Source organism: Pleurodeles waltl, chromosome 3_1 (genome assembly GCF_031143425.1).
Source record: "Pleurodeles waltl isolate 20211129_DDA chromosome 3_1, aPleWal1.hap1.20221129, whole genome shotgun sequence".
Classification (NCBI taxonomy): domain Eukaryota; kingdom Metazoa; phylum Chordata; class Amphibia; order Caudata; family Salamandridae; genus Pleurodeles; species Pleurodeles waltl.
Window position 1 is genome coordinate 98,687,424 of NC_090440.1, and position 12,666 is coordinate 98,700,089.

General features: G+C 43.1%; 1 protein-coding gene across 1 annotated transcript in view; it reads left to right on the plus strand.

Annotated features, from left to right (window-relative positions):
• Nucleotides 1-12,666, plus strand: part of SLC6A5 (solute carrier family 6 member 5) — a 305,468-nt gene that overhangs the window by 252,662 nt on the left and 40,140 nt on the right. The window contains exon 14 of the mRNA XM_069221331.1: nt 10,656-10,756. Coding sequence (XP_069077432.1) covers nt 10,656-10,756 — 101 coding nt within the window. The remainder of the gene's footprint in view (nt 1-10,655; nt 10,757-12,666) is intronic.

The following is a 12,666-nucleotide window of genomic DNA, read 5'->3' on the forward strand; positions in this document are numbered from 1 at the left end:
TCGGGAACGCTACGCTCCCATGTTTCTCTGTCAGCTTGTGCCATTGCTTTAGCCAAAGGCACGGAGCTACCCCCCTTTCCTCCATTACAATGTAAGCTGGTGTACCTTCAGGTGGCGTCTCCTCTCCTACGCTCGCTTTAATGTAAGACTCCCCCTTCATCGCACTCTTTAATGCTTTCAAAAATTTAATTTTCTCGTCTTTTATTTCACAAAATTTGTAATCAATAAGTGACTTTAATTCCTGGAATACTCTTCGCTTGCCTTTCCCCTTCCCCTTCCAATCGAGCCCCACGGACTGCGTCCAATCCGTGCGCGACTCTTCTCTGCAACCAACCTATCCCAGCGCGGCTCCTAGTGACGTCACACTCACACACACTGCGGCTGACAAAGCCTCGCGGCTAGTCCTCCTTCACTCAGCTCCTCTCGTAACAACTTCTGGCATGTATCGCGAGCAACCAAATAATAATAAAACAGATCTGTCGGTTTACTACAGGAAGGGTAACACAATCGCTTCAGGACCTTAGGGATTTTTCACTAGCCTCGGCAGTTATTCCATCTTTCTCGGTCCCCACTTTCGCAAGCAAATCTGACCCGCAGATTCTGCTCTCAACTTGTCAGTGATCTATTCTAGTGCACTTAGAATTTGTCAAAGCCCGAAGTCGAAGTTTTCTTTCACTCCCTTAACACACGTACCGACTCGTTGACCACGCCCGGTCAACCTATTAAACCGACCAGACCACAACATAAAACAAGTGTCCCATACACTTTTCAACATACTCCGGAGTCTCTTGACCTCGCAGGGCCCGTCTCAACAACAACAACCACGTGGACCTTTTTCTGCACAAAGCGCCACATGCACATGAAGTTCGACGACTTCCCTACTCTCACACTCGGAGTCGCACCTCCGCTATTCTCTAAAATCCTCGCAACCTTTTCAAACAATCTGCGGCAATAAGCTGTGCAAGCGCAAAATCCTAACTCCACTCATACCGTCACTAGTACCGCCAACGCCGATCTCACACCTCCATTCTCTCCATTCGCAAGCTCCGAGATCCCGGGAAAGTCGCGGGGGACTTAGGGCATCATCATTCTCTCAATCTGTTTTACCCAAGAAAATCTGATTCAACACCATATACTTCTCGAGTGGGGTCTCAAAGGGCTAAACCATTACCTCTCGAGCGGGGTCCCAAAGGGCGAAACCGTTACCTTTCGAGCGGGGTCCCAAAGGGCGAAACCATCCTCTGCTACCATCTACTGATAGAGCGTTCCGACCTAATAAATTACCTGTATTTGGACGCTCTGGGGTCGATGAATCTTTTGACCAAGTGGGGCTCTCTTCACCCGAGATTAATCAATTTAATCAAATCAATAATCAATAACGAACATAAGCAATACCCTGATCAACATAACACTTCACAATTAATCCAGAAAACATTTCGGCGAACCATGACCTTTCGGCCATGAATACCCACACCAGTTTATTCAAAGTTAATGAATTTATTTCCCTATATTAACAAAGCTAGCACGATATAAATGTGTCTCAACACCAAATGATATATGTAAATGAACATTAATAGCTGTCCATAACGGCGAAAAAGATGCAATCTATGCAGCATTTGAATAACAATGCATTCGATAATAGCAACGCAAACCACTAAAACTATAATCTGTAATGGGCTAATTGCATACATTAGTCAGCATAACAAGGTCTCAAATTGCATCGTGCAACAAATGAATCCTCATCTAACCTCTAATTAGCATCTGCATGTGGGACTTCATGCAAAAACAATTTAGCAACATTGATTTGGAAAACTCCTAACTAGGGCTCTTATCAAAAATCAGCAGTTGGTTACCTAAAAAGAAACACAATGCAATTGTACAATTTCCTCTCATATTTACCAAATTCAATTAGCATTCAAGGAAGTCTTCGTCTCACAGGTACCGGTTTCCATCAGCATGGGACGGGGCAAAGGGGCAGGGTGGACGGGGCAATTGCCTCACAGCGGCAAGATAAAAGGACAAAACTACTACTTCATGCAAAGGGACGAATCAAAGTTAAAGTCTCTAGGGCGAGAATTAATTAAAGTCTCTTTCTCTCGATTAGAGACAGCATCAAAGTCTCATTCAAAAGGGCGTCGAACATCAAATGGCATCGTAGAAGATGGCAAAATGACGAGGTCGGCAAGATGGGCCATAATGTCTGCAATGTCTAATGTTCTCAATGGGTGCAATGGGTAATGGCCGTAATGTCCTGCAAATGGCGGGTAATGGCTAATGGCTGCTTTCCTCTTGTGCACCAGGTTTAAATAGACAACAGTTCAAATCCAGTAGGGTCTTCCATTGGAGGGTTCATAGGTTGGCTTCAAATTGTCCAATCAAAAACAACAATTCACAAGCTTCTACCTAGGCATACATTATCCTTGGAGTCGGGAACGTAAGTTGCAACATATTTTACCAATTAACTCACTTTCAGAGCTTCCATTGTCTGCACCTGCAGATTGACCTTGGAGCAAAGAAGAAGATGCCAGGCTGGCACGAAACCTTAAAGATAAGCATGTGAACCGATCTCACTGGAAAAGTACAGCTTCAAGCAAGAATACACGTTTTATTAGCACATTAGAAAAACACGAGCATCTAAACCGTGAGACAAGGCAACTAGGCCGAAGCCTCCACTAAAGTTATGCTAAGTTAAAACATTTCAAACAAGCAAATCATAGCACACGTTTACGGTTATGTCAGATTAGTACAATTCTAATACATCACGTTATATAAAGCACGCTTATAAATGTTGGCGAACTACTCTGAGGGCACATTTGTCCCCGTACAATCTTTATTAGTTCGGTTAAAGTCACACTTGATTATTGCAGCACTACGTTTATGCGCTAATAAATGTAAAACCTTCATTTCTGCGTCATCACCCTCGAAGGTGCTGGGTGCACGGGGAGCCAGTGGAAGCGGCTTGGGATGGTCTTCCCAAGCCACTCCCCAATGGCGACCAGCATGCGGGGTGTCTGGGTGCGACCGGAAACCCCAAAGAGGGGAAAGGAAACTGCAGCGCGAGGCCGCATACCAAAAAGGAAAGGCAGAGTGGCTCTCCTCGGCCCAGCAGGACAGCCGCTGCTCAAAAAGTGAGAGGCACATGCCATAATGCCCTGCGGAGCCAGGCTCAAGTTTGCTTACCAATGTCACTTGTTTTGGCATTGTGATTGAAATGGATTGCCATAATGGTGAACACCCTTTAGGGTGGAGGGCTGTAATCACATGTAATGGTTAAAACGCAGCATTTTCTGCTGAATGTGATGAAAATAAGTGTGGTTGCAATGTTCTGACCATTGTTGTGCCATGCGAATGGTCATGTGAAAAGGCACCCTCTGGGGTGAGAGATGGTGTAACGCAATGGTGAACAACCAAGTGACATCCTTTAGGGACTATGTCAACTGTGCATTCTTTTTAAGTTGAATGCTTCTCTGTGGAAAATGATGAAACTTTCCCAACACCCTTTAGGGTTGTGGTTAGACTGTGTAGATCATGCTGAGAGTAATTGTAACAACACAGATCATTTCAACATGCCTATAAATGATTCTTGTTTATTCTTTATTTGAGTAATGAGACTGACAGCCACTAGTGATCAAAGTAGTTGTACTTTATTGCCAGTATTAGGTGCTGTCCATCCAAGTTACAGACAGATATTGCATTGGAATACAAGTTAATGTTTTGCCATGTGGGTTGTTGGTCTATCTCTCCCTTTGGGAGAGACACAAATAATTATGAAATTTCACTCAAGAGTACTTCCATCAGCTTGTGTATATTTGTAAATTGTTGTATAGTATTGAATAGCGTGTGTGTAATAAATGTACTTTTCCTTTTTCAAAAGAAAAAGCACAGACTGGACAATCATTTATTGACTGTTACTCTTGTGTACTTGTGAATGGTGGTTATTAGCCCACAGCAACTCCCTTAAGAAAACCTTAGATTGCTCTGCAATGCTGTCCTACAATTGTCAAGCACTACATTGGGGTGTTTGGTTCCCAGCGGTGGATGAGTGCGGACCCATTACTTATGCAGGCCATACAACTAATGGCTCACTTTCCAACATACAGGATGTAGGATTCCCCTAAGGCGGGCCAGCGTGGAGTCTGGGAGGCTGTGGAGCCTGACATTGTCACCATCCAGATGCAACAGTAAGAGGGCATGAGCAGCAGTTCTGAAGTCGCTTTCTTTGATGAATTATTTCACTTTCTTGAGAAGAGAGAGCTGGCACCAGGCTGTCTTGATTTTGTTAGCGATATTTTGCTTGATGTTGAGATTGGTGCCCAGGGTGAATCTGAGTGACTTGGCATTGGGTGAAAGTTGGGGGTCGAATCTGTCCAGGTTTATGTCATTGAGCTAGGTTTAACTAGTTGATGCCTGTTGTTCTTGATGAATAACTGTTTTGGATGAGATAAGTTTCAGGTGGTTGCTGGACATCTTGGTATGGATTAGGTGCAGGTACTGGTTGAGGTATTGGATATTTGTAACAGAGGAAACTGTCAACTATATTTGTGCATTATTGACACCTTGGTGAATATTTGTAAGTAAAGTCCCAAAGGTCTCCATCTTGAGGCTGACAATGACGGGGGGGACAAAATGGAACACTATGGAACTCCACAGGTGATATGGACCTTCCGGGACCTGGAGATGCCCATATGAATGAAATTGGGTTTAATGTGTATGTTGGAGGAGAACCAGTGAAGAATGATTTTAGTGACGCTCATTCATTCAAGACTTCAGGGCATGGATAAGGCATGGGTGGTCAATGATGTTGAAGGAATTTGAGAGGTCCAGTAATTTTAGGAGGAAGGGTTCACCTTTATCTGTGGTTAGGAAGGCATCATCTATGATATGTAAAGTGGTTATCTCCATGTTGCAGCATGACCTGGAGACATATTGATACTCAAGTGTGGTGCTGATGCACAAGACTTGCCTTTGCTCCTTGTAGAGTCTAAATCAGAAAAACAGTTATAAAGTAGGAATGTTTTCTTTATTCAACAAGATGGATGCCTAGTGTCCTCTGCAGATGTGCATCTTTTTGACAGTATTTTATACCTACATTTATATGATATGTTTTAAAATATACTCTGACATTTCCTATATGTACTTTCTCTAGCAAAAATGGATGTGCTTCTGATAGTTTAATCTCCTTTTTGATTTTCATTTGCATTCATAATAAAGTAGGCTGACTCCTGCGTCTTAAACATTGTTTTGCTAATTTTAACATATTTCGATTTTCTTTGATTATTTTCCCCGGTGTTTAAAAGCAAGGAAAGATGTTGACTCAAACAAGGATTTTGAAAATATATTTGGTTGCCAGGCAAATGACCATGCAAAGCACAAGTGAGGTTGGTTTTATTTCAGAAGTGACTGAAATGCGGGCAAAACGCACTAACTGAAATGCCATCCAAAGAGTCATTCCCAGCAAAAGAAACCACATTTTGAAAACAAAACGCAGGCAACCCCTCCCACATACGGTTCAAGTACAAACAAATACTGAGAAACCAGACTAGTGATATAAGGCAGCCCGCCTTACCATAAAGTCAGGAAGAAAAAAGACTCGTTTTCTTATGTAATCTGATATTTGAATAGCAGTGCACCCAACCGCCACTTGTGGGGCATCGTGCATGGTTTGTTGCTGAGGTGTGTGGTAGTAAATATGTCCTATGTGGGAAGACTTATGTGAGGTCCTGGCCATTTTCAGTTGGCCTGTTTTTCTAGCTATTTCATAATATGAAAGGCAAGTATGTGTTTACGTTCTTTGCATACATCAGAATAATTTGAATGCAATATTTTTCTGTCGCTTTTGCATACTTTTTCGCTATTTTTGGCAAACCATTTCCCCAAATTTTGATACATTTCCCTACAGAATGTAGCACATTTATGAACATTTTCTGCAGATTTGGACTCTATCTAGCTGTGCATGTGATTTCAAGTCTCATTACTCACCCCTCCTTCACATGATCTGGGATTACATTTCCCTCTCCATGAGGTTTGAAATTGTTTGCGAGTTGTATGAGCTTTTTACAAACCCCGAAAAATATAACACGTGGACAAAAATGTGTAATGAAAGACATTTCGCTCGCATCAATTAAAGTTGCTGTAATAGATGTGCATTCAGTTGAGTTCAGCATCGTTTCCCTGCTTCCTATGGTGCAGTGCACAACATACCGCTAGTAAGTCCTCCCTAGAGTCGTCCACACCGGCCCTCATTCTAATCGCCCCAGCAATCCTCAGAGTTTGTACACCACTCGAGATTCCAAGATGTGCCACAATTACTGCACCCCTCGAATTTTTTCTCCCACCTTATATTTCCGAAATAAAACCTGGCAGAATTCGTGTGTGCAAAAAACATAATATTCTGAGTTTTTGACTTCGAATTAGGCAAAACGTGCGATATTAGAATGTTCTTCCTCATAAAATGCACAACTGATGGGGTGATGCTGTACCTAGAAAATGCTGCAAGCCACAGTATTGGTATTTAGCAGTCTCAGTATTACAGTGGCGAATAATGAAACACTAATGAAGCCCACAGTATGTAAGGATCTGTCTAGGCCAGAGAGTGGTCCTTTAAGATACAGAGACGACTATATCTTGTATGTGAGGTCATTAATCTAAGGCAAGTGATTTCTCGCTCGGCTTGTCACTTGTCATTCCAGAGCTGACATCATTAATGTCATCTGTCATCATGCCACCTGCCACAAAGATGACATGTGAAGAGTGCAGTTTGTGAATTGTAATCATTTTGTGGAAGATACATCCTCCATATCTGACAAGGAGAGAGCCTTGTGTGCTTTGGGAATGAGAAAGAAACAGAAAGAAGGAAAAATGCAAATTTATAGCAAATCCATTTAACAAGAATTGTAGTTCCTCGGTTTTACAATGTTCCCAAGACATTAAACTAGCTGGTGGTTGATTGCCAACAAGTGATTTTGTGCTATAATAGCTTTATGCATTTTTAATGAAAAATCACAGAAAAAAGAATTGATTGAAAAACACTATCGGGGCCAATTATTTGGTACAATGTCGAAACAGCAGCAATATCAAATTGTTCAATCAGCCATACGACTCTGAATTGACTGCTACTGGGCATAAAAACAAATTGAGAGATATGAACATAATACACTTGTCTAGCAACGTTTGTGGTTTGCCTGCTGAACAGAGACAGAACTCTCAGCTGATGGGTTCCCTGACACATCTAACGAGGTCTCTAAGGCCGCCACGGCGCACAAATGTAGATTTCACAAACTTTCTGTATAGACTGAAAGCTCAGCCACCGCCTTCATGGCCATCCAAGGGTAGCATATAACACTGACAATTATTCTAGACTAGAAATTGCATTTCTGAAAAGGCATGGGTTGCAAAATGTTTTTATATTATAAAAATAGTCTACAATGAGTTTAAATTAAAAATGTTAAGCCCTGCACAAAGCCTGCACAAAAATGTTTCATTGCAAGCGTCCCATGGACCCTATACATGCTATTACAATGCGTCTTTCTGCCCCAGGTTGGGTAGTAAAAGCTAATGTGGAATTATTAATCTTCTCACACTTCTGGCCTAGGTGCCTATGTACCACCTGCACTAATGATAGACAAGGATCTGCCCGAAAACACATTCTAAGATTGATGCATAAATAAGTAGAGTCTTTCTTCACTGTCCACTATATGAGTGTTTAGAAAGAATGTGCAGTCAGCAGACCTGCTGGCAGGTAACCGGGTGGAGATCATACCCAGACAGAGAGCGTACACAGAGAACCGAACAGAAAGAAAGCAAAGTAGGGGCTTCTCAAGGATATATGATAGAGGTGAAGGTGGTGCAATGATCTGGAGACTGAATGAGTGCGGATGAAGAACAGTGAAATTCTGGGTAGTAGAAGCAAAGGGTGTAGGAGGTGTGAGGGACTCTTCCTTTTTAAAATTTAGAATGTTGCATATATTTTACCCAAACAAATCATCAAAAAATGAAATTTTAGAAAACGATTTAAGATGAAGATAATAAAGGAAAAGTATTAGAGGTGATAAACATTCAGTAGCAGCTCACAGCACGTGGCGGGACAGTAAAAACAAATTAATTATTTTAAAAAAATGAAAAACGTACCTGAATGCGCCTCCGCCGCCACCACCATCGTGCAGCTCATCTTTTCTTTGCCGCAGGCACCGGCTCCCAGCTGGCCCTACGGCCAATCTGAACGCTGCTGCCATGCTGCTGGTAGCAGGACAGCAGCGTTGGGATTGATCGGAGCGCCCAGCTAGGGCGCTCCTAGGCAGACTGGGAGAGTCTGCCTGTTGTCTCCAACCCAGGACTGCATTGTCGGGTTGAGACAGCTGGCCAAACATACATGGGTACTGAGGGGGAGTGCTCCCCTGTGCTTGTCACGCCCTGTGTCCCCCCCTTCTACAATAAAACAATAGTAAACATAGTTTACTATTGTTGTATTGTAGAAGTTTGGCGGCTGCTGCTGCTGGCAGGGGTCAACGCTCCTCTGCCCAAACGGAGGAGCTGCCCCTGTAAACATTTAATGGTAGTTAATGGTTGGAATTTAAGTTACTGTATGGAGCACTGCCAGGCAGGCCACTGTCCCGATGGGATGGAGCCCCTGGAGCCTATTTGAAAGCTCAGGGATGCTCCAGGTGCCCCTGTCTCTTTCCAGAGATTCTTGACATTAGTTGCAGCAGGAGGGCGGGTGGGGGCTTCTCAAGAGAGAGACTGAGAGGAATAGGGGGAGAAGGTACAGAGAAAGGGATCAAAAAGTGAAAGGAGTGTGAGAAGAACAAGAAAGAATGGATGTAAAGCGAGAGATTTCACAAGGAAAGGAAGCGAGTAGAGCTGGTTTTAGCATTTTTGCCAGGGCTTCTTTTGGTTCCCCAGTCCAGTCCTGGTTCAGAGCGAAAAGGAAGGGCCTTGGGATCTCACGCTTTAAAATTGTTTTTATCACCATACATTATATCCAGGGCTTCTCCGCCGCTCTTCATTTTCTGTTTTATCTTCCTCTCCAATAAAAGCATAAACACAAGAATTATGATCCAGACAATGTGTTCCACCTCTTCAATGTGTGTATGGCTCATAAAAACAATTGGAAAAAAATGTGATTTCTCACTTCCTTCATTACTCATGACTGGACACTGGGGAGGTCTCACTTGAGTAAAAGCATGGATTCATTATTTAAACACTTTCCTTGTTTCAGAAAACATGACAAGCATACTTCCACATAGTATACCTCTCAGGGTCCTATAATTTACTATAAAGTCACATCAGATTGGGACAGCAGCACTCAAATGGTTTGAAACATCATGAATAAGCTGCTGACACTGGCACCCGGACAATTATGGGGCCGATTTAAAACTTTCTGGCGAGGGTACTCTGTTGCAACAGCGATGGACTACCTTCTACACCAAGCCCTCAGTCATCCCGCCCAAAGAAAAGGTGGGTGTACCTCCAAGTTTACACTTACAGAGTAAAATTTACTTTGCAGTGTAAAACCTCTTAAGGCAGCCAGAGGGAGTAGGGCCAAACACAAAGAAGGTTATGGGACGATGCTTGCAATAAGTCTAACTACTGGCAATTGTTCGTGATAGGGTTCCAACCCCTTGTTTGCCTTTTGTGTGGTTAATGTAACACCCAGAGTGGCCAAGGGTATGCCCAGACGTGGGTTCCTTGATCACTCTGCCACAGGGACCAGGCTACACCGACTGAAGAGCCCCAATCAGGGCCGAACTGGTCTTGGGTAGTTTGTATTCTGGTTCAGAGAGAACCTTGCTTGCGAGCATCCTCCCGTCAAATTTTGTGTGTTATTGGGAGTAAGGTCATAAGTGGTAAGCCATCCGACCATCCACCTTATTTAGAGTGGGCGGTCAGATGGCTTTTTTATTTTACTGTCCATCACTACTAGTTATACCCTGGTGGTGACGGCCAGTAAAAACACAAAAATGACTCCCAAACCATGGGAGGAAATTCTCATGTTGTGGGTGGTCATTATTTTTTTATTTTTCAAAACCAGACTCCCACTTTAAAAGTTTGCTTATGAAAAATAGAAACTTTTATAAAAGTTTGACTGTCATCCTTCATGTTTTGCGGAGCTATCTGCCAAACCTTTCCTACATTGACAGGAACCGTCATGACAACGGTTCCTGTCAATGTATGGCGATATCAGCAGAGCCGGCGGACATCTATAAATTTGGTGGGCAATGTAAAGGCAGTGTGGTGGACGTAAAGTCCTTTGCCACCCTGTCTGCCTTTACTCCATCTGCCAAATTCTAAATATGTCCCTTAATTCTAATCTTCAGTTTAGCAATATATTGAGCACTTATTTGCACAACACTTTACTCCCTCATGTCTCAAATTTAAAAAAGACATAAACTACATCTGTGAAAAAAAGCATCTCAAGAGTGCATTGTCTCTTCCATACAGTCTCACCTCTCCTCCATATCCCATCCTGGGTTTTGAAATCTGGTCTCAACTTAACCTCACACACCCTACTTTCTACACCACCTCATCTTTAAATGGTCCTGCTACAATAACAAAAATATCTATTAATCCTTCTGTTGTTTCTTTGAGCTAATCAGAGCTACAGCAAATGCCTAACAAAATGCATCCAAAACCTTACTTTTTGTGTCTGTTGGTTCCAGGGCTTCAGAGATTTTGTGAAGATATCGAAATGATGATTGGATTCCAACCAAGCAAATTCTGGAGAATCTGTTGGGCTTTTGTGACCCCGACGATTTTAACAGTAAGTACCTGATCAATGTGCCTTTGCCACTTATCATAGAGACCCACGATTTTCCTAAGTGATTTTTCACCAGTAGGTTAGGGACATTGCTTCTGGTTTCACTTAGTTAACCGGGCTGGAATGGTAAATTCTCCTAATCTCTTGGTAACGTTCTAATAGTTTGCTGTAACTTTCACACACTTTGTGAATTTTCCTTAGGTGTGTTGTTGTTGTCTAATAGCGATTTGTGTGGACAAGTGTTTGTTTGCCAGTGGATGAATGAGAATCCTTGAACAGCCCAGACTGTGTCCCACTCAGGTGGCCCTGCACACTGTGGACATGAGCTGTGCAAGGGTGCCTGTGCAGACAAGACCTGATGGAGATGCTCCTCCACAAGCAGTGTTCTGCCAGACTCAGCTTTAGGAACCAATATTCATGTTTAGAGATGTGGAACGTGAACATGTGCATCGAAGTGCCGCTGGACCAGCAGGGGAGCGTCCAAGTCTTTGATGTAGCCTGACCAGTGGTTTAAATTCAAATATATCATTGCTGGTACCCATACTTTAGAATACATGCTTGTTGCTGAGATGTGTGTCCGATTAAAGGTCCTGCAGCAGTGCTGAGGATTGCAGGGACTCCATCTCTCAATTAAAGAAGTGCAGGTACTCAGTACAAGACATTACCTATCCATTTACAGTACTGAGCCTGACCCACCTGGCATTCACCTTCCTGGCCTATTGGTCAGTCTGCCCCTGGATGCACTGACTTGAGGCTACCTTTGGAAGATGCAGTCCTGCTGGTTAAAGGTCATGACCTAACACTCGGATGTAATACTGAGCTGACTAAGAAAAGTTCTCAAGTTTAAGTTACTTACACAATATAGTTCATTTGTGAAGTAAACCTGCCCAAAATGTCTCATTGCCTGATCACAGAACAGTTTTCGAACTTGCAATCAAACCACATTATTCATTCATTGATACGTAGAGACAATACTAGAACGCAGGGGAAACAGTGTCAGAGCACTATTTTGCAGCACAATTCCGAATGCCCATTTTTGCTGTTTCAAAAAAGGAATTGCACTGGCAATTAAAGTAACTTTCACGTAAGTGACTCAAAAAACATACTGAAAAACATAGTTGCTTCTAGGTGCTACGAGGTATCCTGGTTGTGCCCACCCTCTCTATGTCTGAGTCGGTATATGGAGTGCTGAGAGTAACTGGTGTAATAAAATATTGTTGTGTGGATTGGAAGCTAAGAAATAGGGGCGATGGAGGCAGGCTGGACCCCTAACAAGACCTATCAAGCCGGTGGCTGTAACCTGGGGACTGAGGATGAAATAAAGGACTTATTTCCCAGCTGAGTGTCTCTAGACTCTGCCTGTCACTACAACACTTAGTCAATGAATTGCTAAGGACCTCTGTAAAAATGCCGCAGTGCCTATCACATCACAGTTTGGAGTCATTTCAGGCTGGGGAGGAGGCCTCTCTTGAGAAGGAAATTCGTGCTGTGAGACAGGTTATGAAGTTTAATTTTCCACTGTAGGTTGTTGTGGGTGTACAATGTGAGCATTAAGGGGCAGATTTATGGAAAGTGGCACTACTTTCCCTGCCCCCCTTAGCAGCCCCCTACTTACACCATGTGTGCGCCGTATTTGAAATACGGCTCACCATGGCGCAGGGTAGGGTGCAATAGCGTCTCATGGTGCTACCGATGTACTCTGCAGGAGTAGCGCCAAAATATTGGCACTACCCCTGCAGAGTACATAGGGCCCCATTCTAAAGAATGGGAGCCCCCTATTAAAGCCTGCTCTTAAGCAGGTGTTAAAAGTGCCGTAAAAAATGGCGCAAGGAAATCTCATAGATTTCCTTATGCCATTTTTTTGCCTCCCCTAACGGGGGAACGCCCCCTTTGCATACATTATGCCTGGCACA